Source organism: Tasmannia lanceolata, unplaced genomic scaffold, assembly GCF_043159265.1.
Source record: "Tasmannia lanceolata isolate RefF3 unplaced genomic scaffold, GAP_Taslan_0.1 ptg000006l, whole genome shotgun sequence".
In the NCBI taxonomy this organism is placed as follows: domain Eukaryota; kingdom Viridiplantae; phylum Streptophyta; class Magnoliopsida; order Canellales; family Winteraceae; genus Tasmannia; species Tasmannia lanceolata.
This window is the reverse complement of record NW_027518683.1, coordinates 11,415,639-11,443,571: the sequence shown is the minus strand read 5'-3', so window position 1 is coordinate 11,443,571 and position 27,933 is coordinate 11,415,639. Positions and strand designations below refer to the sequence as shown.

At 37.1% G+C, this 27,933-nt stretch overlaps 1 protein-coding gene across 2 annotated transcripts in view; it reads left to right on the top strand.

Moving 5' to 3' along the window:
• The first annotated feature begins 18,327 nt into the window (after positions 1-18,327).
• Positions 18,328-27,933, top strand: part of APC4 (Transducin/WD40 repeat-like superfamily protein) — a 37,264-nt gene continuing 27,658 nt past the window's right edge. For both annotated transcript variants that reach the window (XM_077382174.1, XM_077382175.1), the window contains exons 1-5: positions 18,328-18,482; positions 18,565-18,676; positions 20,124-20,215; positions 21,488-21,571; positions 23,726-23,965. In XM_077382174.1, coding sequence (XP_077238289.1) covers positions 18,414-18,482; positions 18,565-18,676; positions 20,124-20,215; positions 21,488-21,571; positions 23,726-23,965 — 597 coding nt within the window. In that variant the 5' untranslated portion in view covers positions 18,328-18,413. The remainder of the gene's footprint in view (positions 18,483-18,564; positions 18,677-20,123; positions 20,216-21,487; positions 21,572-23,725; positions 23,966-27,933) is intronic.

The window sequence follows — 27,933 nt, the reverse complement described above, 5'->3', positions numbered from 1 at the left end:
AATATATGCTATTTTGTTATAAAGTTTTTGTCAAGGATTAATTAATTGTGTTAGTGATTAAGTAGTTGAGAAGGCAAAAGGTTGAGAAAGTGCAAGACAGACTTGAGAAGGATTAGTGGATCTTTAGTTGATCCAAAGGTAAAAGTACTATTAGAACTATTTATGAACTATTTATAATTAACTCTCTTGTTCTGATCTTTGTTACTCCTCTCCTTACTTTCAACTTCATTTTTCGGTAGGTAGGCTGGGATCATGCGACCTCAAGGTTTACTTTCAACTATTTCATAAGCTATTGATAGCTTTTTGAAACTGCAATAACTAATGAGAAAATCATTTCCCTTTCTCTTTGTCATAAATGGTTAGTGAAATGTCCTGTTACTGAATACTGATATTATATGTTCATCTTATTGAAGTAAAGCATCGTATTATTTTGTCTATCTTGTTTAAAAGTATTTGCTGATGGAATGCTTCAATGAGACTCCTTCACACGTACATCTAGATGGTCCATATCACCAACCTGCATATTTGAACCGTTCCCTTTTGGCCCTTTCCATGGCTGGCCCGCCATCCAAAAACCAAACTGATCAAACAATCTTAACCTCAGGTGCTTTTAAATGGAACCAAAGATAGGTTTCCAAAACCTTTGAATCTACAATAAGACTTGGGAATGAAAATTATAACAAGGTGTGTTCCACCCATTATCAAAACATGTTCGTGCTAATTTTTAATGCAATAATATTTTTATGAGGGATAATAGCTACTTTCGCACAAATAATGGTTTCTAGCTACTTTAGCACAGATAGTGGTTTCACATATGGAAACCACCGGATCAACAAACCTGCTCTTTTGTGATTGTGTCCCTTTTATGTGGTCAATTTTTTTTATGTGAAAATGTATAGCATTCTACTTTTAAATACCCCGGTAAATTTCCCAATCAGATAAGATCCCTACACGATAGTGTGATTAAGCTTTAATTAACAGGCCATTTAATCAAAATATGGGTTCATTTTATTGGGGGAAAAAATACATATACACCCCCTCAACTTTCTGACATTTTCAACGATAACTTTGACTTTTCAAAGTCATCAACAACACCTCCTTTGTTTTCAATAATGCTTGTTACGTGACGAGATAGACGGGAATGAAGAAATTGTCAAGGGGTGTCATTGATGAATTTTGAACTATAGAGTGAAAAGTGAGGGGTTTTTCTTCATGGACGGTGAAAAGTTAGGGGGTGTAGTTGATGACTCTGAGAGGTCATGGTTATCGTTGAAAATGTCAGAATGTTGAAGGGGTGTACCTGTATTTTTTCACTTTTTCTATGCCATTATGTTGCACTTCTACTTGTAGATATTAACTGATCACCATAAGTTGTCATTGATGCACATTTCCGGTAATCACTTGACAAGAGAGATAGAGGACGAAATGGGTGTGTGTGATTAGACTAGTCCTTATACTAGCAGTGGGTGAAAATAAGGGAAATTACTGAACTCCATGGAATTTTGCCGAGACCGACAATGGGACTCAAATCCTGCCATAAATAGAGGCGACAAGGGCTTCGATTCTCTACTGACTTTTGCTGGTCTTTGTCTCAATCCTCTCCTCACAATCTTTCCCTTTGTGGTTGCAGGAACAGTAGACCATTGCCTCTATAATTCAAAACCAAACGTCTCTCCAACACCATTTTCACACCTACTCATCTCTCTCTCTTTCATCCTCTTTTTCTCTCTAAAAAACATGGAACTCGAACCCAAGAACTCTCTCCGACTTGGTCCATCTAACCAAGACCTCAACCTCGACCTAGTTCTCGAGCCCTTCTCGTCCCCAACTTCCGAGCCTCGAGTTTTCTCATGCAACTTTTGCCAAAGGAAATTTTACAGTTCTCAGGCTCTGGGTGGCCACCAAAATGCGCATAAGCTAGAGCGTAGTCTCGCTAAAAGAAGCCAAGAATTCAGTTTAGCCATCAAACCGCATGCAGGTCGATCCAGCACGAGCAATCGTCAACCAGTTATAAGGTCCAACCGACAAACGGAGGATTATAACTTGGGTAGATTTGGTAGAAGAGAGATGGGTTTAATTTTCCAAGACAGGGACTCTTCTTGGCCTCCAAGCTTCAGGTCCGAACAGATTGAGAAAGAGGATTTCAACCACCTTGATTTGTCTCTGAGGCTTTGAATTACGTACTGATCTTTTTTCTTTTTTTTTTTGGCTATATTTTCTTGACTGGGAATGTATTATATGTGAGTTTGTTTTTCTAGCTTTCTGATTTGTGATGAGATTCTGAATTACTAGATATAACCTGAATATTGCTCTCTGGGTGTGAATCCGCACTTCTATTTCTCTCTTCTTCACGTGGGGAAGAAATTTCCGTCGTACAATAAAATGGGGTATGTAGTCTTTTTCTACCGAAAGTGTCTGGTGGTTTATTTACGTTGGTAGATTGCCTCTTGGGTTTTTTCTGATTTAAGAAGGGAGGCTGATATTAGCCCCCCTTTGTTTTGATAGATGCAACACTTTCTTTTCAATAACCATTGATTGATTGTGAGCTGTGAGTTGTAACCTCTCCTTAGAATTGTAACAGTCAACGATTAGAAGTTTAATGTGAAGAGAAGGGTGTATCTATCAAAACATGAGATATCTTGAAAAGACTTCTTCTTCTTCTTTTTTTGGGTCCCACCAAATGGTTACTTGTCCATTTGATGCATGTGAAACTCGAATGAACGTGTGGCGTAGAAGAGTTGCAAATTTCAATCTAATAGAATTCACTATCCAATGGATGCAGTCTTACAGATAATTAATTGTGGTTGCAATTTATACCTGTTAAGTGTCGAGGCATTTTTAAGAATAAAAAATATGAGGGCTTAAAGGGGAACTATAAGTGGAGCTCCATCTTGGATATGTATCTAAGCAAAAAGGCAAATTTGGATATGAGTGAGAGGGAGAGATTTTAGGATTTTAATAAGCTAAGGCTCTAAAGCTCTACCAATAGAGTGGCGAATTTGCTACTAGTAAAGAAGTCGCGACGGTGACTTATACATCTTCCATAGGATCCAAGTATCCAAATCTTTAAGTAAAATGTCCACAGCTCTTCGTAACCCTGCCTCCCATGCTGAAAAGTTGTTGCACCCGTATTAGTCCTGACTTGTATAGTACTAGCATTGTCGTTGGACTCCTATTAGTTAGCAGTGCATTTGAGGTCTGCCAACTCATTGGTTGGTGTTGAATTCTGTTATCATTGGTTGGTGCTGAATTATGTTATATATGTGACACTATGCATTCGATTCCATTCTTCATCACCCCGTGTCAAACAACCAATTACTCCAAAGCTTAAGTTGTTGGAGAAAGCGTTATTTAATCTTATGTACTTCAACACTCCCCCTCACGTGTGGCCCCTCTTCTTCTTCTTTTTTGTTTGAGGGGGGGGGGGGGGGGGGGGGGTTGGCCTACACATGGCACATGTCGCCCCACTTTTGGGTTGGCCATTGGATGTGGATGTTTTAATATCAAGGAGTTTTTGACCAATGACCTTTGCTCTGATACCATGTGAAACAACCAATTACTTCAAAACCCAGCAACTCCTTAATATTAAAAATCCATGTGTATAACCAGCCCAAAAGAGGGGCCCACATGTTTCACGTGTTCGGGCCACATGTGGGGGAAGTGTCGAAGTCTAAATGCATAACACTAAATCTAACGGCTTAATTTTTTAGTAATTGGTTGTTCTACTTTAAGGCGAGCAAGAAGACTGCGATTAGGGTGTTGACGTATAAAAGATTAAGGTGCTGAAGTATAAAAGATTAAATACTCCAAGAGCTTAAGCTGTTGGAGTAATTAGTTGTTTCACATGATATCAGAGCAAAGGTCATCGGACCGTTGGCAATTCTAGTTTTTTTGTGTCCCCCATCGGCAATTTACCCTTATTTTGAAAAATTGTTAGAGAGGGACGAAATGGGGGTTATCAAGTCCCTAAAAGGGGCTTATCAACTCTCTAAGTGGGGTTATCAACCCTCTTTAACAATTTTTCAAAATTGTGTCCCCTGTTGGCAATTCCAGCTTTTTTGTGTTCCCCATTGGCAATTTACTCTTTAAAAATTAATAAATTTGCCCTTGTCACAATTTTCTTTGGTTATGTCTCTTCAAAGGATTCAAAGGATTGATCACTGATTACTCACCAAACACAATTCAAGTGCATTGACCAAAGGAACCCTCATTAAATCAAGGCCAAGGAAATCCTATCTTAATTCAAAACTTGTTGAAGCCTTGTACTCTGTCAACGTCAAAGGTGACATAATTCCGTTGATTGAAAACCATATAAGTATTAAGTTTTTTATGGGGTTTTCTCTAGTATCTTCATCTTTTTTTGTGAGAACGGCTTTTGGATTTTCTACCTATATGCCTGGTACCATCTTTGGTAAAACCCTAGTTATGCATGTAATTTTTTTGTTGAAAAAAAAACAAGAAGAAAAGAATAACAGCCCTCTAAGACCTTTTTTTGTCTTGCTTCTGGGTGTTTTGCAACATATACCTTTTAAATAAGCCATAACTATATCATTTAATGGTCTCTAAAACATAGAAACAAAACAATTTCTTGGGATTACCCTCGTGTTTAGTTGTCACCATTGAGTTTGGAACCCTGATTTTTTCTTGCAAACCAAACGAGCCTTGGTGAAGAAAGCAAGAGATTTCTATTCCCATGGATGTAGGTCAGAGTAGATCTTCACCAGTTGTGGTCTCTATTATTATTATCCACAAGAAAAAATAAAGAGGAGAGACAAATAAAACACAAGTCACAGCAAGAGGAAGTCAGATATCTCCAGTGACGCCCGTTCGGCCTTTTACTTGCTAAACGATCTGCGCTATTTGCTTAGCAACAGACATGCTGAAACCGGATAGGATGACCATCCACACAGTCACAAATCTCATCAATCAATTATGTGAATCAGCACGAATACAGCCTGCTACCGTCCATCAATCTAATTGTGTTAAGAGAATCTTCATCGACTACTAATCTATCTAGTAGGCTATCATCCACGATTCTAGTACATGGAGCACTGCTTTGACCTCCACTTCATTGGAGTCTTTGACTCCCATAGGTCCCAAGAATGCCACCTGGTATCTCCGTCCTCATCTCTATACGCAATCCTCCCAGCAGACCCCGATTTCCCATGCTAAATCCGTCAAAATTTAGCTTTAGCTACCTAAAATTGGGCCACAACCGACTAGGGGTGACTGGACTCACTCTTTAAAATGAATGGCAAATCTCCTTCCTACTCTATTGAGACGGAGTATAATTTGATGGGAGAGAACCATTACCCAGGATACGACAATGGATAAGCTTTTGATCTGATCGATTATTTTCTTTTATTTCTTGTTGCATTACTTTGCCTTGTGTTTTACTAACATCTCATATCATAAAATCAGCTATAAGATCAGTGTTGAAAAAGTGCTTTTTTGTATATTTATAGTGTTGACTACAACTAAGTTTGAAATTTTAAAGTTTGATGAAACAAATTTTGCACTGCGGATGCTGAAGACGAATGCAATGCTCTTGAAGGATGGTTTTATTTTTATTTTTTTTTATGGGCAAGCTGGGGTTAGGCAGACCCCTACCAGATTCATTAATAATAAATAGAAAAGATTACAAATCAAGGAGGCTCGAAAGCTAGCATCTTTGGACTAAGAGTCCTACATAGCCTGTTATAGGCAAAGACATGCAAAAACAACATGTGACTCATCCACACTATCCAAATAGAGCCACTCCCACAGATGGAGCAAATATTCTCCCACTGTATAAACAAAGTGAAGGCCATGAGCAGGACCCGAAAATAGGAATCAGGAGAAGGGGGAAAAGAATTACAAAAGGGGGGTAGGATCCCAGCATCATCATCTCTTATAACAAGTGCCAACAGCATCTTGTACAATAAGAACTAGTAAAGCAGAAGGGATGGAAATAGAATCTATATCCATGCCCTTACAAGGACAATCAAAATTGGATAAGAAATCAGCTGGTTGGTTGGCCTCCCTCCAAACATGAGTAAGCTTCCATTCTTCAAATAATGGTAGAACATTCTTGATTTTGTTGAAGATCGGTCTAGCACGCCAGGGACATTCCACTTCACCATTTATGGCTTTCACCGCCACCATTGAATCAGACTCAATATGCAATATGACTAGACTTTTGTTGAATTTTTTAATCATTTAAAGCTTTTAATGCTTTGGCTTTAAAGATTTTTTCTTTTGTCTTATGTGAATCAAATTTCAAACGGTTGAAATTTCATCGTTACTATGCAATTTTTAAATGCCTTTAAATATTTTATACGTTTTTATTTTTTGTCTTTATTTTGCAAACGTTGTGTGCATTAAGAGAGATAAAGAGCCGTTGAAGAGTGTTAATATATACACAACAACAGTGTATACAAGAGCAGCTCTCTCTTTTCCTCTGAGACACACACGTTTTCCTCTTCTTGAAGTTTTGTTCATTCTTTTCTATTCTTGAGTACTGTTTCGAAAGTTTCAATCTTTTCAAAGCTTTGCAAGTTTCTCTTTTAAGTGGGCAATTTGATTGGCATCAACCGTTGTTCACAAGGTCCGAGCCGGTGCGTGCACACCGTCAAAGACAAGTATAGCGGTGTTGTATCCTGGAGATAGGTCGCAAGAGAACCCGATTGCATACCATTCATGGAAGGGGCGATAATCTATCTTAAGGGTAGTGTTAATCCGTAACGTTCCTCTACCACTCATCTCTATTTGAAATTTCATTTCATTTTTATTATTATTTTTAGTTTGGTTCTTACTAACGGGTTTGAGGTTTACATTCAAGATCATCAAAGGTAATTTCAATTTCATTTTTTCCGGAATACATATTGAATAGATTGTTGAACTAATCTATTTACCCAAGATTATTTCCAACAATCTTAAGATAGATTATTGGATTAGTTCAACATGGCCGGTGAAGATTACACTCGTCCAGAGAAGTTTGACGGATTGAACTTCAAGCGTTGGCAACAATGCTTATTCTTTTGGCTTTCAACTCTTAAAATTACCTATGTCTTGACCACACCCAAGCCTAGTCCCGAATAGCATGAGCCCGCTCAATCCGAGGTTACTCAAAAATGAAAAAATGATGACTTTTTGTGTCGTGATTATATACTTAGTGCCATGACGAATTCCTTGTATGATGTGTATTGTGGAATGAAGACCGCAAAAGAAATGTGGGAAGCTTTAGATAAAAAGTATAAGACCGAAGATGCTGGAGTGAAAAAATATGTAGTTGGAAACTATCTTAGATTTGAGATGGTAGATAGAAAACCCGTCTTAGGACAAGTTCATGAATTCCAACTCCTATTGAATGAGATCCTAGCGGAAGGAATCAAAATGGATGACCGTTTCCATTCGGCGGCCATTATTGATAAACTTCCACCTTCATGGAAGGAATTCGAAAAAAGTCTTAAACATAGAAAAGAGGAATTATCTTTAGAAGATCTCCTAGTAACACTCCGAATAGAAGAAGAACATAGGAATCGTGATCAAAATGACAAAGAATCGGAACTCCTTTCTAAAGCCAATCTTGTTGAGACTAGTGAGAAGAAAACAAATAAAAACTTTGGGTCTCATCAAAACAAGAAGAATATGGAGAACCGAAACCACTTCAAAAGTAACAAAAAGATAGACAAAAATAAGAAAATGGTTGTTTCAATTGCGGAAAACTTGTACACTATGCTAGACAATGTCGACATAGAAAGGGGAAAGACACTTTCAAAAATGTCAGAAACTCTCAAGCGAAACCCGTTCCTCAAGCCAATTTGGTGGAATTCGGAATTGTTATTCATGGAACCGAAGTTAAGAAGCTTATAACCGTAGACTCTGAAGTGAACATGGTGTTCAATGTCAGTGATTGGTGGGTAGACACTGGAGCCACTATACATGTCTGTTGTGGCAGAAGTGCGTTCGTCACCTATCATCAAGTAGATGAAAGTGAAATGCTTTTCATGGGTAACTCCTCAACGGCTAAAGTCATGGGGAAAGGGAAGGTTGATCTCAAACTCACTTCCGGCAAGGTTCTCACACTGCACCAAGTTCTCTATGTTCCAGAAGTCAGGAAGAACTTAATTTCTGGCTACTTGTTAAACAAGCACTGTTACAAGCTCGTCTTCGAATCTGATAAGTTTATTCTCACCAAGGGTGGGATGTTTGTTGGAAAAGGTTATGCTTGTGGAGGTTTATTCAAGCTCAATGTATCCATCAATGAAATCAATAAAATTTCTGATTTTTCTGCCTATATTATTGAATCGTATGATATGTGGCATGGTAGATTAGGACATGTAAATTTACAATCGATAAAAAGAATGGTGAACTTAAGTATGATTCCAAATGTTTCTATTGAACAAAAATCAAAGTTTCAAATATGTGTTCAATCAAAATTTAGCAAAAAACCATTTAAATCAATAGAAAGAAATTCAGAAATTCTAGGACTAGTACATAGTGATGTTTGCGACCTAAAGAACACTCTTACTAGAGGAGAAAATAAATATTTTATTACCTTCATAGATGATAAATCAAAATTTGCAATGGTATATCTTCTTAAATCTAAAGATGAAACTTTAGAAAAATTTATAACCTATAAAACTAAAGTGGAAAATCAGTTAGAAAAATGAATTAAAATACTTATATCAGATAGAGGTGGTGAATATACCTCAAATGAATTTTCTGAATATTGTAGAAAATATGGAATTATTCATGAGGTGACGGCACCTTATTCTCCACAACAAAATGGAGTTGCAGAAAGAAAAAATAGGACTCTAATTGACATGGTAATGTGGACCCCGATCCGGGAGAGAGGTAGGGGACGAGCCCCCAGCGGCCTCTTGGATCATCCACACGTGAAGGAGAGCTCTACCAAGGAACTCTCGAAACAAAAATAAAACTCAGAGTCGCCATCCATGGTATACGGCCATGGATCCCTAAAAAAATATGCTCTGTATACCATGGATAACCAGAAATGAATGGGTTCGTGCCTGATTACGAATGGAGAAGGTCCGAAGAGCGCCTCCAATTCGTCCGAGTGCAAGCACTTGGTCTCTTATGCCATTTATTATTAGATCTAAAGAATTTTGGGTAAAAATCATATGAAATAGGAACAATTCTCAGGAATCGTCTACCTAAGCATGCATTTCCTGAGGTAAAGAAATAAGCATACACAAAATGAAATGAAAAATGTGTCACCTAAGCAAAGCTAGGTTATGAGTGACATGCCTAATGGGTGTCTAAGTTCTGGTGGACATACACATGCAGGCTACAGCTAAAGGTATAGTATCAGTACAAGAAAGTAAGAAGACACATCAAAACATAAAGCACAAATCAATCTTATATATGACAGGACAAAACAAATCCTAACTCTAATGCAACTTGACTCGGACCAAGATGGCCGTCCATCCTAGCTGCTCTACGTATCCCGGCCTCGGGAAGAATCGGAGTCAACGTAGTTCGATGACCTATTCTAAACTACGATGCCTAACCATCTAGAACCGCTATCCTAGACTCGATTGATTTTTAAAGCTTTTTACACAATTGCTTAAATTTATGTGAATTTGTAAGTTTTAGGACTCTCTATATGCTCTAACTAATGCAAGTTGATTAGCCTTAAGATAATGCAGGTGGGCCCTACATCCTATGTATAACTAAGCTGTGCAACCTAAGGAAAACCATGGGCTGACTATATGCTTCCTAGTCTAGCCATCGGTTCGACTAAATGTCTAACCGATCGACTCGAGGCCTCCTAACTCTAGGGACACTCACACGACAGGACACACCATATCAATACAAATCAGGACAGCTTCCTAACTCTAAAACACCTTAAACAGCTAGGACATACTCCTAACTCTAGGGAAAGATCTTTTCGAAAAGGTTTTGAAGAATTTTATATTTTTTGAAGGTTTAAAATGTTTTTATTTTTAAAGGTTTGGCTGAACCTGAGATGTGGATCTCAAGCTGCACTACGTACCCTATGGAAAGGGATCAAGCCAACGTAGTTCAGAAAATATTCCGAGATAAAGACACTAAACAAGTACACAAGGGTGATTCATAAACAAGTAAACTAGTGTGCTCACAAACAGGTACACCAGCGTGGCCACAAACAAGTAAACTAGCATGATCACAAACAAGTGAAACATCAATCAGATGAAACATGTCTAAAGGGAATATCTGAAAGACTTGGAAAGTCTTCTAAAATGAAGAGAAATGAATGCTACAGGACTTAAACAATTTCTCCTAAAAGAGGGCTTGGGATGACTCCTTCATCGCCCTTGTTCAAAGAACAATATAAGGGCTACTATGGTCATTACCCTTATGACATTGCATTAGCCTCACCTGAACCACAATGATGATTCTTTAGAGTAAATCAACCAAACTCTCAAACACATTTTTGACCAGCAACTACCAATTATATGTAAGACACCAATCGAGAAAAATTATTACATTTTGCAGGCATATCAAATTTTCTAATAAAAGAATTCAAGCTTTTTATGGTCAGAACTCCTATAACAGACCTAATTCAGTAGAGCTAAAGAATAAGCTAACTATATATGTAATGATCTTTCAATCAAATAAAGTTTGTAAATTTTGTACCAACACAGGCCAATACTACAATCTTTCTACAAAACTCAATCATGGCCAAACAGAATCTATATGAGAGCATGATTCCTAACAATTTAATAGGATGGTATTTGGTAATAAAAACTGGCCCAACAAATATTCAAGTGATATCAGCATGTCATTCTAATGATTGCATTCCACCTAATTAGCCAAACAGCAAGTGTATAATATGCCCCAGCAAGGCTCGAACAAAAATAAAAGTGACAAATCAACTTGTTATAACAGATACATGAGCAACTATATATATAAAAAAATATGAGAGCAGATACCATCACATTTCATAGAATGGGGACCCTGTTAAAAAATAACCATGAACTACTACTTGATATGTATGACCATGACCTAAAAGGTCTTCATTTCTCCAACTGAAATACCCTCAAAGTCATGAACCTTACCCAAATGAATTTGTTTACTTACCTATTCAAACAACTCCTAATGTGAGTTCTTTACAGTTCAGAATCTAGAACAGGTTGTAAACTTTCAAACTCCATAATATGCAATCATTCACCAAATGGCATTCCAAATATGTATAGCATTTTCAAAACAACTAATCGTATAAACAGACGATATATTTTTTTCTTAGTTCTACCAGTTTGGTTCAACTAGCAACATCAAAAATCCCATGGCTGATATCCATCTATGCCCAAAATCTATCCTTTAAATATCATGGTGGTGTCAGTTTACATGCATCTATGCTTCTATTGATATTATACTCAACACCAACTTTGCTTCTAAATGTATAAGCTAGGCACAATTAGAGTAGTATTCATGACACTCTCACTACTAGCTGTCCAAAACCCATATATATGTGAATGAAACCAAATTCCAGCTCACACATCTCTTTAGAATGGCAACAAGATAAAATTATTTACTGATTGCACAGCCATATGATCATATCTTTATTTCATACACACAGAATGAAATCCACATGAGTTTAGCACCTTACATGACTTATAGCATTTACCTAGTCATCACTTTATCTTGACATATACACATACATACACGCATTTATAACACAAACACATATGTCATGTTTCAGTTTTGGGGCCTGCGCAGTCTACAGGGCCCTGCATGTATATATTGATCACAAAGGACAAAATACATAAAGGTTTGGACATTCAGCCTTCCCCTGTGTTAAACAATCCAGCAGAAAAAATATTTGAAATTGAGGTTGAAATGGGTTTGGACGAGATAGACACTAGACTGGGCCTGAGTTGTGGACTGAAATGTACATAAAACAGTGGCTGTTTTGTGCAAAACTGAGGCTGAATTGTGCATAAAACAGGGGCTGTTTTGTGCAAAACTGGGGATGCATTGTGTGCTAAAACTTGTGTAGAAAATGGACAGAATTTGTGCCAAAACCTGGGCAGATTTGTGCCAAAACTGGGGCTGTTACAAACAGGGGCTGACACAAAAGCTAATATAAACAGGGGCTCATACAAAGGCTAATACAAACAGGGGCTGAACATATTAAAAGGTGTCAAGGGCTGGTTCAGTGAAGTGTAGGAATATCTAAGTAATTCATCCACGAGTCAATTGAACGTATTTGTCTCTATTCTCCACACAGAGCTTTGAATTCCATACAATGAACCCACAATCAGTAAAGGTGTTTGAGATACAAGTTTCCACTAAGAGTCAGGTGGGAGAGTTAACACTCTTAGACAAAATCAAAAGAAAAAGAGAAATCAAGATAAACACAAGTGCTTCTTTGAACTCAACTAATGTTATCATTGGAGAGCTTCTAAGAGACAATAAAGGAATGGATGAAATGCTTCCAAGCAATATGACAACTAAAAAAATGAAATGTTTGAGACTTTAATTGCTCTGTTCAAAATTTCTGAATTGTGAAGTGAATCAACCAGAAAAATTCAATCTCATCCTTGAAGCCAAGGCACAACATATAAATTGAACATACAGGAATAGTTTTGAAACTAATGAGCAAAGGACATTAGGAGACATGGGAACCCAAAAGCATGGTAATACCTTAGCATATCTAAAATGTCTCACAAAAATTTAAGGTGATACAAACATGCAACACTTTGAGGCATTTAATCAAGCAAATGATAGGCATGAGTAGAACGTATTGTTGTCACCTGTTTTCCCTAAACTAAAACCAAACAGCATGCCATGCCATACCATTAACATCTAGATGCAAATTAAACAAGAGGCTAAAGCACAGAAAATAAATAAGAAGAAAATAAAATTACCTGTTTAACGAAGAAAAAGAAAAAGAAAATCTTTATTCTCTTCTCTTTGTAGCTGCAAAAAATCGGATATAAATCAGAGGTAAAAATCCGTCCAAATCTATCTCTCTTTCAGCTCAAAACTCTCCGATCTCTCTTTCAGCTCAAAACCCTCCGATCTCTCTTTTCCTTTTCTTAATCATTCAATCTCTTTGAAAATATCCCGATGTTCTTTTTCTTTCTCAATTTCTCTTGCTTTCTTTCTCAACAGAGTGTAGATTATGAAATTCCGGTGAAATTGCTAGCATCAAGGTTCGATTGGAGAAGAAGAGATACAGATCTATGGTTTGAGGCGAAGCTTGACCGGAGAAGGAAATAGGGTTAGGGTATCGGCAATAGCTCTCTCCTTTTTTCTCGAATGAGCTAACCCTAGCTCTAAAAAATGAAAAGTCCCCAAATGAGAGAGGTGACCTTCTATTTATAGGAAAAATGATTAATTTTTAACCCCCTTTAGTTTATTAGACAACCCTCATTACTAGATTTAGCTTTGGTTTTGGTTGTATACGGTGGCCCACAGAAAAAATGTTAAATGAAAAATTAATGAATAAATTCGTGCTTCTCTGGTTACCCAGAGACACCCTCCTGCAGCAAATTACCCACGCTTTATTCCCACCAGGTCACCTCCTGGTCAGGATAATGCACACCCCTTCTGCTACACTATTTTACACTAAGCTACCTAGTTCGCATGTTCGCTAGGCAAACCGCGACGGATTTTTCTGGAATTTTAGAGGGACCTAAATGGGACCCTAACCTACCTTGAGGCACAATTTGGGACTCTAGAACACTTGTTCACTAGGATTTCTTAATCAACCAATGCTATTAGGGTTCGGTCAAAATGGGGTGTCTACAGGTAAATGCCATGCTAACTAGTTCAGGGCTACCACTTAACATGTGGGGGGAAGCCTTATTATCGGCCTGTCATATACTAAACAAAATACCCTATAAAAATGAAAATGGAACTCCATTCAAGTTATGGAAAGATAGAAAACCAAGTCTTAAATACCTTAAAGTGTGGGGGTGTTTAGCTAAAGTAAGCTTACCTCCCCCTAAGAAAACAAAGTTAGGATCTAAAACATTGGATTGTGTATTCATAGGGTATGCACAAAATAGTGCAGCTTATAGATTTCTGGTGGTAAAATCTGAACATAATTTCATAGATGTAAACACTATATTAGAGTCTAGAGATGCAGAATTTTTTGAGGATGTGTTTCCTCTTAAACAAACTAGTGTGGGTCAATCTCTAATACCTCAAACAGAAGTTGCATCTAGTAGTCGTGGTATTCCTCAAATAAAAAACCAAGAACCTAAAGGAAGAAAAAGAGGTAGAGAAGAAGGTAACCTAAAAATAGAACCTAGAAGAAGTCTAAGAGCAAATAAAGCTACTAACTTTGGCTCTGACTTTTATACTTTCTTGGTGGAGGATGATCCATCTACTTTTAAGGAAGCTATGTCTTCTTTGGATGCAAACTTCTGAAAAGAAGCTATAAATAGTAAAATTGAATCCATTATGTCAAATAACACATGGGAGTTAACAGATTTACCTCATGGGTGCAAACCAATAGGTTGTAAATGGATTTTAAAAAGAATCTTAGAACCGATGGATCTATAGAAAAATTGAAGGCTAGATTAGTAGCCAAAGGTTTTCAACAAAAATAAGGGATAGATTTTTTTGACACCTATTCTCCTGTAACTAGGATTGCAACAATAAGAATGTTGATATCTATAACAGCTATCTATAACTTAGAAATCCATCAAATGGATGTTAAAACCGCTTTCCTAAATGGAGAATTAGAAGAAGAAATTTACATGGAACAACCTGAGGGATTTGCAGTCCCAGGTCAAGAACGTAAAGTGTGTAAACTTATAAAATCTCTTTATAGTTTAAAACAAGCACCAAAACAATGGCATGAGAAATTTGATAAAGTAGTGTTATCAAATGATTTTACCATAAATGATTCTGATAAATGTGTATACAGTAGATTTGAAGGTTATTTTGGAGTTTTGATCTGCCTATATGTCGATGATATGTTAATCCTTGGTACGAGTCTAGATGTTATAAATGACACCAAGAATCTTTTGTCAGAGAACTTTAACATGAAAGATCTTGGATTGACAGATGTAATCTTAGGGATTAAGATAATTATAAATTTAGAAGGGATTGTTTTAACACAATCTCATTATGTTGAAAAGATCCTTAGAAAATTTAACAAATTTGATTGTACTCCCTTGAGTGTACCATATGATCCTAGTTCAAAACTTAAGAAAAATACTGAAAAAAGTATATCCCAATTAGAGTACTCCAGAATTATAGGCAGTTTAATGTATCTAATGAATTGCACTAGACCAGATATAGCTTACTCAATTGGTAGGTTAAGTAGATACTCTAGCAACCCTAGTCAAGAACATTGGGATGCTCTTATCAGGATTTTAAGATATTTGAAAGGCACAATGGAGTTTGGACTCCACTATGGTCGTTATCTCGCTGTATTAGAAGGATATATCAATGCAAATTAGATTTCAGATTCAGAAGAAACTAAATCCACAAGTAGATATGTTCTCACTTTGGGTGGTGGTGCTGTCGCTTGGAAATCTACCAAGCAGACCTGTAAAGCATGTTCCACCATGGAATCTGAATTTATTGCTTTAGATAAAGCAGGTGAAGAAGCGGAATGGATTAAGAATCTGTTAGCAGATATTCCTCTATGGTGCAAGCCAATTCCAGCTATATCTATTCATTGTGATAGCCAAGCTACAATAGCAAAGGCTAAGAGTAGAACATATAGTGGTAAATCCAGACACATACGTCTGAGGCATACTAATGTGAGGCAATTGCTTTTTGATGGAGTGATTGCAATTGACTTTATAAGGTCAGAGAGAAACTTGGCAGATCCACTGACCAAAGGACTAGCTAAAAAGCTAGTGGCTGAAACATCAAGAGGGATGGGGCTAAAGCCTATCAAATAGAATCACCAATAACGGCAACCCAACCTATATGACTGGAGATCCCAATAACTAGGTTCAATGGGAAAAACAAGTTATTCGAGTGATCGGTGAAAGCACTGTACTTAAATTATCAAGAGAATGAAAGACTTCTCTTGGCCTATCCCTAAGATGTAAATAGTACTAACTGTAACGATATGGAGGAAGAGCTTTGCTCTGAATGGGTATATAGCTGTTTATAAGCGGGGTTCATGGTTACAGGTACCCTTGATGGACTCACCTATATGAGTGTGGAAGTGGGGCCGCTTCCTATGAGAATTAAGGCTTGTTCTCTAGAGTGCTCATGAAAGAGGACCAGCGCATGGCCGAAATGTGCTATCCCGATAGAATACGGTTACATTGCCGATATCGTGTGTGTAATATATGAAGGTCTATTACTTAAGATTCTTAGTTCAAGACATAGTTCACTTGGAATATTTATAGACTGGAATATATGAACACTAAGTGGAGGTTCAAGTCCACAAGACACCTTCACCCATTGCATGATATTTCAAATTTGCCCATATTTGATTTAATATATTTAATTTGAATTTTGATTCATGTAGGGGATTGTTGAATTTTTTAATCATTTAAAGCTTTTAATGCTTTGGCTTTAAAGATTTTTTCTTTTGTCTTATGTGGATCAAATTTCAAACGGTTGAAATTTCATCGTTACTATGCAATCTTTAAATGCCTTTGAATATTTTATACGTTTTTATTTTTTGTCTTTATTTTGCAAACGTTGTGTGCATTAAGAGAGATAAAGAGCCGTTGAAGAGTGTTAATATATACACAACAATAGTGTATACAAGAGCAGCTCTCTCTTTTCCTCTGAGACACACGTTTTCCTCTTCTTGAAGTTTTGTTCATTCTTTTCTATTCTTGAGTACTGTTTCGAAAGTTTCAATCTTTTCAAAGCTTTGCAAGTTTCTCTTTTAAGTGGGCAATTTGATTGGCATCAACCGTTGTTCGCAAGGTCCGAGCCGGTGCGTGCACACTGTCAAAGACAAGTATAGTGGTGTTGTATCCTGAAGATAGGTCGCAAGAGAACCCAATTGCATTCCATTTGTGGAGGGGGCGATAATCTATCTTAAGGGTAGCGTTAATCCGTAACGTGCCTCTACCACTCATCTCTATTTGAAATTTCATTTCATTTTTATTATTATTGTTAGTTTGGTTCTTGCTAACGGGTTTGAGGTCTACATTCAAGATCATCAAAGGTAATTTCAATTTCATTTTTTCCGGATTACATATTGAATAGATTGTTGAACTAATCTATTTATCCAAGATTATTTCCAACAACTTTTACTACCGGCCAAATTCATCCCTTGAAATATTACTTCCATTTCAAGAATGTGAATTAGCTTGGGCTCTGCATGAATAGAATATAGCCCAACAAGATCGCCATGAGAGTTTCAAAGAATACCTCCAATCCCAGCATCATCACCCGTAACAGAAGCATCGGAATTCAGTTTGATAGTATATGATTCTGGTTTTTCCCACTCGCATTCTCTAACCGGATGTTCAAGCGTGAAGATAGGACATCTGAAGCTTCTTGCAAAACATAGACTTCGAGGTGACGGCTCATCAGGAATTTTAAGAAAAAACATCCTGTCTCTGATAATACCAAGAATCTTTGATCTGTCTAAGAAAAAGCATCTTGAAGGATGGTTGTGGCCTTGCAATTGTGAAAATATAAAAATAAAAGGGATCTAGCCTCTAGCTCAATTGGTAAAGACTGTGCTCTTCAGGCTTGAAGTTCAATCCCAACTTACCTACACACATAGTGGAAATGAAAGATAAAGAGTTTGGACCTGAAGTAAGGGGTTGAGGTCCTAGGGGATTATGTGTTATGGTGATCTAAATTGGGTATTGGACCTGAAGTTTAGAGGCGAGGAGACTGTGGAGATTGTGAGGCGGTAGCAACTTAACATTGCTAGGAAAAGGAAATTATGTCATTTTACTCTGATTTTCCAAATTTTTGATGCAACCAGTGTTTGGTTGCACAAAAGCCAGAAGGCAAAAAGATTTTGCTTACCATTGAACTCCTTGGAGACTACACGGATGTCTCTTAGGTAATTATTGCATATTTGTTTACGTAGTATTCTTGTCTCCTCCATATAACATCCAAGCCAAAATCCACAAAAAAGTAGAGTTTTGCATGAAATTTCTTGAAAATGGTGCTTTATCTCTCTTTCTCTCAACATCCTTCATTGGGATCCAGATGCTCCATCTTAAATGTGGCTTTGTATGGGTCACGATCCCAAAATAATTTAAGACCTTAGGATACAGATCCAATGGATGTGGTTTAAATGTTGTGTCCACATCATGTCCATCGACCTTCAAATCCTCTCTAACATTGGGTCAATCGGACCGTCTCTTTCAATAACACCCCTTCCTTTCGTGCATCCAAACGGGACCCTATTCGGAAAGAGACGAGACCCAATCATCATAGCGCTTATAAAATGATCTTATAAAGTTATAAATGAACGAATTCCCGCCCTGCTAGTCGAAAGGGTTTTTTCCCGTGTTTTTCTCGCCATGGAAGCCGAGGAGGCCCAAGTAACAATCCCCTTTCAGCTCCAGTTCGACAAACCGATCGCTTCCCAGGTTCATTTCATTTTTATCTCTACATCCTCTCCCACTCTCTCTCATTTTTCTCAATTCTCACTACAATTTTTTTGTGCCCTAGATCAAGATCGCTGAGTGGAATCCGGAGAAGGATTTACTGGCCATGGTTACTGAGGACTCCAAGATCCTCTTGCATCGTTTCAATTGGCAGAGGCTATGGACGGTCTCTCCAGGTATTTCTGTTCCTCACTGTTGAAGGTCCCAATGTTCTATTCTAGAAGAATCTCGATAAAATGCTTGGGTTTGTGTATGTATTCTTGTCAATTTCATTGGAATTAGGTCAATTTCTTTTCGTTTGGCTGAACATTGTGTAGAATTAGGTCAATTGCTTTTTGTTTAGTTGAACATTACATAGAATTAGGTCAATTGCTTTTCGTTTAGCTGAACATTGTACAGTTTAAATAAGAACCATATCTCCTGGAACTCGAATTACTGTTTAGACTCTGTGGCTTCATCATAGTACGACTATTCTCTTACCTCGTCATTTGAATGCCTTGGTTTTTTTTTTTTTTCAATGCCTTGTTATATGCACTCCTTATTTTGCTTTTTCGATATAATTGGTTTAGGACATTGAAGAGAGAGTGGCAGTGCATGGTTGGTGAGTTTTGATTTGAGAAAGATATTACTAATCGAGATCTGTAGGAGGGCGGTGAAATTCAAATGCTAATCCTAAAATATGTTGAGAATGAAGTATGGAAATTTTGACTCAGAACATTGAATTCATTGAAGCAGACTACTTACCCATCAATGGGAGTGGGAATTTGTAGAGAGAAGGAGCGCTAAATTCCCAAGCTCTAGCTGTTGGAGACTTGGTGTAAATATACATAAATGGGGATAAACCACAAGCCTTACGTGAAAATATTGTCTTCTCATGTTTAAACTAAAAGCCTCCTGGAATTTATATCATCTCTCCTACTAGATGCTGACATTTAACATTTGCTCGGTGATTATGTTGGCTTGATCCTTGGATTCCTTGGAAAATGACGGCATACCAATCTGGCTTGGTTTATCTTATATGAATCGTTTCCTTCAATTGGATTCTTAGGATGTAAAGTTTGAATTATACTTCTGATTTGTACTTTAGATCCAGGGACTTGTTTCCAGCTATGGAATCTTGCAATGGGAACTTGAAAATGGGGTGGCTTTTGGTGCCTTACTATATTCTATACAAATGTTACAAAATGATGCCTTTTCTGATTTGCTTCAGCAATCTCTCTCTTTTTTCTATTACATATGCTAACATTACTTAGAAGTGTTATCTGTAAAGGTGAAAAAAAGAAAAAATAATCACATTGTTTAAATTCACGGCTATCGGATTCATACCGAACAATGTTTCTTAAAATTCAATAGGAGTGTTAACAAGCCAGATCCAAGCCTAAATTTTGTCATAAAAAGGAAAAGCCTCTGGTCGGGCCCTTTACATGATAAGATTTGGGTTTGATTAGTCAGTGGGTCCTGGCTGTTGACACTTGACACCCCCAAAATCTGTGAAACATGACTCCATGAAAGTTGGTAATTATTACGCCACATGTTGATAAGTGTTTGCTTGGGGATTTGAAATTGCCTACCTTTGTTCTTTTCTGGTGTTGAAGTTACTAACATATTTTAATTCTTCTCTAGGGAGATGCATAACATCTCTATGTTGGCGCCCTGATGGTAAAGCGATAGCTGTTGGACTTGAAGATGGGACCATTTCACTACATGATGTCGAAGTGGGTAGCATTGCCATATTTTGAGCTACTTATTAGCATGCTATAGCAGTTTAAATATCTGCAAGGCATCATGTAATTGGTCAAGATTTAGATTTTACTTTCTGTGTATATCTTAGCGGCTCTGTTTGGATACGCGGATTTTAGAATCTTGGATTTCTTCAAAATCGTAGATGGGAGACGAGAGAAGAAGGAGGCCAGCCGTCGTTTTCCATTTTCTCGCCCTTCTTTCCATCAGCAAGAGAGCAGGAGATCATCCCTTGTTTCCAGGTTTTAGAAATCTCTCGTCGTTTTCTGTTTTCTCGCCCTTCTTTCTGTCAACAAGAGCACAGGAGATCATCCCTTGTTTCCAGGTTTTAGAAATCTCAGGATGTGGGAGAGATTTCTAAAACCTGGATTTCTTACTTAAAATCCAAGATTCTAAAGAGAAGCGAAACAGACGGATCCCTTCTTCTCTTGTCTCCCATACAAGATTTTGAGAAAATCCAAGATTCTAAAATCCGCGTATCCAACTTTCATACCTTATAAGTTATAACTTGTGTATATGAGGGTATTTCTCCTTAATTTCATCTTCATGCTCCGAAGTGGCTTCTTTTGAAGAGTGATGCCTCTATAGCACTTTTACCAATGGAATTACTTTGGACTGCAACATTTACTCTTTCCTTTCTAAAATCTAGAAAGGCCGTTGTTCTACATAAGTCAAATCATCGGTGATCTGAATCTACACAAAATGATCTATGGATCTTAATCTTTCAAATAAGCTATGCGATACCTGCATTTTTATGTTTCCCAATATCTTATATGAGAATCAAACTTCTTATGCAAATTGAAGGCTTTTTATATGATTTTTATTATATTAATTTAAGAAAAAATATTTGTTTTGGTAGCCGTGGTAGAGAGTTGTTCTTCACGTAATTTTGGTGACGTGCTATCATTTTGTGTTCAAGTCTTCGAAGCAGAATGTATTGTCTTATGCATTGATTGACGAGTATGTAATATCCTAGTCATGCTCGTTACTGGCCCTTAATTTCTGCACTGAACTTCATCCATGCCGTTCATTTTGTTGAAGTCTGTGCACTCAGTTTGGACCATGACTCCTTTTCTCTTTGGGATGATATTCTGTTGGATCTGTATAAATCATGTACACTCTTTACTTACCCCATGAATTGAACTTTTATGTGGCTCTTACCTCTCTTGAGTCTTCTTTGTTTCTATCATCTATGGCCAAAATTTTTTTATTGGTATTTTGATACACATCTATTTGACAAACTACAGAATGGGAAGCTGTTGAGAAGCATTAAGTCGCACAGTGTGGCTGTTGTTTGTCTTAATTGGGAGGAGGATGGGCAACCACTAGGGGTATGCAGTTACAAGGCTAAGCCAGCTAACTATCAAAGTGCAGCTCACTCGAATAATAATTTCTCCATTACTTACAGTTCAAATGTTATGAATACTTTTGTTTGTGCATGCTTTCTATCTGGATATTATGGGTACTTCTGACAAGTTTCTTGTGTGTCATGTATTCCTTTCCGTGATATCAATTTTTATTCAGTTTTGCAATGTCAAGACAATATAGGTATGTAAAAGCTTCTTTATGTTCTGTTGTTTTTTCTCAAGTATATGAGCACGAAGCCTAAAATGATCCACTCCACTATTTTGAAATTAAACGTGATGTGATATATTGAAGCTAGGTATCAGAGATTTTGCTTATGTATTTTCTGGATACATTTAACCTGCAGTGAGCAAAACATGAACGTATATGATATGTGTTGGATAGCCATTCAAAAAATAAATAAAAAATGATGTGTTGGATACTAGGATACTTGGAAATCATGTAAAAGTTATGTAAGCGTATGAGAACAAATGCAAACGATGTACATTTAAGATAAAACTTCAAAAAGTGCTAGAATAAGCACATATACACTGAAAAGTAAAAACCATGACATAAGAAAAAACCACTCATAATGGTTTAACTTCGAACACCTAGTGACATGTGTTGTCAGCTTTTGCACATGCTTATAATTCAGTACATACCGCATTTCATATGTATTTCATGTAAAGATTTATACATAATACATACACCACATTTCACATGCAATTCATCTAAATCTAATTATGTAACACATATTGGTACAATATACCACTAATACACTTATGGTTTTGGTTTCACTATGCCTTTCGATTTCAGTATGTGTTTTGATGGGGATGGAAACAGAAACATTTCGGTCGTTTTGTGTTGATTTCAGTGGAAATTTAAAACTATGCCTCTTCTTCCTCCATCTTGATCTACTTTTTGTACTTCTACTTGACATGAATCTGCTAATCAATTTATAACCCCTTTATGAGGCAGATTGTAACAATAACTAAACTCATAACTAAAATCTTATTTCTCTCACTTGAGTATTGTACAAAATAATAGTGATCTATCTCAGACACTTCCTATAGTAAATGCTATAAACTTCTAAGATCTAATGGCATATAATATTAGTGCATGAGATTCCGTCATATTGTCCTTTTGTATCCTAAGGGACCACACTAATCCATAGAATTACCTCTAAGTTATCTGGTTTACTGCCTGGGCCATGATTTCCATGAGCTGAGGTTTCCATAACTTTATGGATATTGAGCTGTAGTTGTTGAATGGGTCTGATGAGCTATTTTTCTCTGGGGCAGGGTTCCTATTGTTAAAAAAGATTAAGTATATCTTCTTTTGCATTTTGGGGACGGTCATGGCATATGCCATAGGTGCTATAGAAATATTGATAGGAGCCCTATATCACATCCTTGACTGGCTGAATTATCTATCCCCGTATGGCCATTGAAAATTATGTTTTGGTTTTCTTTCAAACCTCTGAACCCATTCCATAAGTTTAGGGAAACACAATTGTGGCATACACAACATATAGTTCGATATTCCATAGAGCAACTACTAGAAGTGTGTTTCACTAACTTATCTGTGAAGGCTCCATTTTGTGCAAAAAAACATCCTTTGACTTCTCCGAACCAGGTCTTTCTAAGCATGTTTTTCTACAGTTACACTGTTGGATTGTAGGCTAAGACATATTGCCCTGTTAATTTGTACCCAAATTCCCTCGTTTGATGTTTGTATCTCTGAAATGCTATTTCTGTGTTGACTATGTTTCATATTCTAGCATTTCCAGGTTATCTTATTGAAAACATTTTAGCTCAGTTTCCTTGCAACACGATGTGTTTTATGTTTCTTTAATATTTATATTGGGGATTTGCTAGCCAATTTCGCAGAAAGCCATTTCACAGCTGGCTTTTGCATGTGAGAACAACCACACATGTTGACTTTTTGGCAGATTTTGTCTTATTCATTTAATTCATCTGAGGTGGCTGTTCTCTCATGCAAAAGCCAGCCGCGAAATGGCTTTCTGCGAAACTTGCTAGCAAATCCCTTTATATAGAATGTATATCTTCTGATTTTTTTCCTTTTATAGAAAAATATATCTGGTGCTTCAGTTTTTCATACCTTCTGAAATTGGATTTCAGGATGAGAGTGACAACATTCTAACTTATGAAGACCGTACACCACGGTTCTTCCCCCCTGCTCCAAGAGTTCCTCGGATGCCTGGACTGGGTGCCGGGGATGCTGGCTTCATGGAAGACACTGAAGACTCATTTCGAGAACTATCAAATTCTTCACGTCAACGATTTAACATCCTATGCAGTGGGGATAAGGATGGGAGCATCTGTTTTAGTATATTTGGAATTTTCCCTATAGGAAAAATTGTAAGTTAATGTTCTGATTTTGGGAAGAAAATCTTAGCTGTATATTCTACTCGTTGTAATCGTAAATCTGGTATTAATCCAAGTATATCAATATTATTTTCCCATGGATTTAATTTAACATCATCTTGATATGTTGGACTGATCTAGTCCTCTGTTATTGCCTTCTTGGCCTTGATATGGCATTCAAGCACACTATTACAGCTGTTTGAGTATGCATTTTTTGGTATTGGATTGTGCAAATTCTATGGTGCTTGGCTCAGTTTATACTTCACTGTACAAATGTGATAGATCTTAAAGGCACTTGCGAATTTGGTTGCAGTTGTTTATTGTTTCTGCTGGTGGATTTGGGATCTTTGGGTTTGACTTTCTGATGTTTGAGGTTCTTTGAATTCATTTTCATTGTCCATAACTAAAAACAATAAATTATTTGCTAATATGGTTGCAGTAGTTTTTGTCCTTTACTGGCCGCATTATAATTTCTTTTTCATTGAATTTACTTTTTGTGCCATTTTTTCATTTGTACAATCTAGGCCTATAAGCACGATGTGATATATATTTCCCAAAAGAAATATAGCTCGAAAATATAAAATGAAAGGACATAGTCACAATGGATACTTAAAATTTTTCAACACTTAACAAAAGCTGACTGAATAGTATTGAATCAGTTCTATTTCATATTTATTTCTCTGAATAAGCTTATTAGTTTATTATTCACTGACCACTTGGGTGACTAAGTTTTAATCATCCACACACACACACACACACACACACACACACACAGATATATATATATATATATATATATGAGGAAACTGTTGGTGAGCTTAAGCTCACCAAACTTATGGTGAGCTAGCTTGCCCAATCACATGGGGGCCCACTTTGTTAGGATGATCCAAACCATTCATTTGAAAGTCCCTTACATAGATGGGGTGTGTGTATATATATATATATATATATAGAGAGAGAGAGAGAGAGAGAGAGAGAGAGAGAGAGAAAAGTGTAGCTACACCGATGGCTTAAAATACAGTGGGCCCCACATTGTTTGGGTGATGCAAACCATTCATTTGATGGGCCCTCACATAGATAGGGTGTGCCAAAAAAATCAGCTCTATAGGATCATCCCAACCCTACGATTTGTGGAGGCAAAAATGGACGTGTAAAAACCTTCACAAATCTGTCCATTTTTGCCTCCATAGTTTGAAGGGTTGGGATGATCCTATGGAGCTGACTTTTTGGGCACACCCTATCAATGTGAGGGCCTATCAAATGAATGGTTTGGATCACCCAAATAATGTGGGCCCACTGTATTTTAAGCCGTTGGTGTAGCTAAGTTAGCTACACGTATGTGTAGCTTCACTTAACTCATATATATATATATATATATATATATGAGAAAAGGGTTGTTGTGCTCGAGCGCAACTAGGCTTAGCTGAGCTCGAGCACAGAAACAGGGGGTGGGGCCATTGGGGGGGTGATCCTAACCATTCATTTGGAAGGCCCCATCATGGATGGGGGGCCTACCAAAAATCAGCTCCATTGGATCACCAATGGGTGTCCATTTGTGGGGCCAAAATGGACAGATACTGTTTGTCCGCAAATCTGTCCATTTTTGGCCTCACAAATGGACACCCTAAGGTGATCCAATGGAGCTGATTTTTGGTGGACACCCTACCCATGAAAGGGCCCATCAAATGAATGCCTTGGATCCCACCCAAAATGTGGCCCCACCCTGTTCCTGTGCTCGAGCGTAGCAACTCTCTCTCTCTCTCTCTCTCTCTCTCTATATATATATATATATAGGGGAAAAGGATTGTACGCTTGAGTCGCTCGAGTGTACCTAACCTTAGGTACGCTCGAGTGCCAAATCACATGGGTCCCACATTTTTTTTGGTCATCTAAACCATTTATTTGCAAGGCCCCATCATAGATAGGTTGCATACCAAAAATCAGCTCCATAGGATCATCCTAACCCATCCATTTGTGGAGGTCAAAATGGACAGACACTGTTTGTCCACAAATCTTCCCATTTTGCCCTCCAGTTTTGGAGGGGTTAGGATGATTCAATGGTGCTGATTTTTGGTACACACCCTATCTATGATGGGGCCTTGCAAATGAATGGTTTAGATGACCAAAAAAAATGTGGGACCCATGTGATTTGGCACTCAAGCGTACCTAAGGTTAGGTACACTCGAGCTTACAATCCTTTTCCTCATATATATATATATATATATATATATATATATATATATATATATATATAATGTTCTGAAAATCGGAATCGTATCGTAAATCGTAAGATTTTTTAAATTTATATATAAAAATCAGAAAAAAATAGGAAAAATTATAAATAATAATAAAAAGAGTAATTATCAATTTGAAGCTTTTTAGAAACGGTTGGAAAAGAATTTTTTCTTTCATAATTTGAAGCTTCTACATTGCTGATTACATATGGGGAAAAAAAAGAGAATTGAATCACTCACAGTTCAAGTATTATTTACAGAATTACAGGGGGACTTCTAATTTAGAATCATATCCCTAAAATTTATCATTTGCCACTAGATTGGAAAAAAAATTTCACAAGAAATGATTTTTGAACAATCACACGGCCTATTTATTTTGGATTTTAAGAACTGATTGGAGTCCAATCGGTTCTCAAAATCCAAAACAAACAGAGCCTAACTCCAAATCAGTACTCAAAATCGAAAATAAACATGGCCTGAACATTAGAAAAAATCAGGCTTTCAAAATCCAAATTGATTTGTTTTGAGAAGGTACTGTTTGTTTTGGATTTTGAGAACCAACTCCAATCGGTTCTCAGTCCAATCGGTTCTCAAAATCCGAAAAAACAGGGGGTTGAGGCAAAGAAATACAAAAAATACAAAAAAAGAAAATAAAACAGGAGGTTGAGGCATACCTGATATCTTCTTCTTCTTCTTCTTGGACTAGTGGAGGAGAAACGAGTGGGGGAGGTGTATGGAATACGGAGGTTTTTCTTTCGTCTCACAGAACCCTAACTTGATGGAATAAGACTTCGTATCGATTAAAAAAGGCGTATTAAAACCTTTAACGTAAGTTGTGGGGCCCACTGGAATCATAACATTAAAAAAGGCATATAAAATAAGGTAAAATACACTTTGTAAATGAATCGTACGATTCAAGTGAAGCGTACGATTCTTTCAGAAAACGATTCACTGTTGCGATTTAAATCGTTTGCCATACGATCCGATTCAAATCGTACTATTTGAATCGTAAATCGTACGATTTTGATAACCTTGTATATATATATATATATGAAATCGATTTGAATCGTAAATCGTACGATTTTGATAACCTTGTATATATATATATATGAAATCCCGAAATTTTGATCGAAATTACCGAAATTTTGGGCAAAATTTCTGTAATTTCATTCAAAATTTGTTAACGTAATAAAAATTTGTTATTTTATTATAAATTTCGACGAAATTCGCGAAATTTCGAACAAAATTTGGTAAATTTCTGTTGCGATACCTTTTTGTTTCGGTCCCCACCGAAATTTCGGATTTCGTTCGAAATTTAAAACCATGATATAGAGAAAAGGGCTTCTGCACTCGAGCACAGAAACAGAGGGGGGGGGGGTGCACATTTTTTGGTGGGATCCAAAGCATTCATTCGATGGGCCCTTTCATGGATAGGGTGTCCACCAAAAATCAGCTGCATTGGATCACCTTAGGGTGTCCATTTGTGGGCTCAAAAAATTGGCAGATAGTGGACAAACAGTATCTGTCCATTTTTGGCCCCACAATGGACACCCTATGATGATCCAATGGAGCTGATTTTTGGTAGGCACCCCATCCATGATGAGGCCTTCCAATTGAATGCTTAGGATCACCCCCCAATGCCTCCCCCCTGTTTATGTGCTCGAGCACAGGAACCCTTTTCTCATATATATATTTATTACTTTTTCTCCATTTGTAAATTTAATTTGG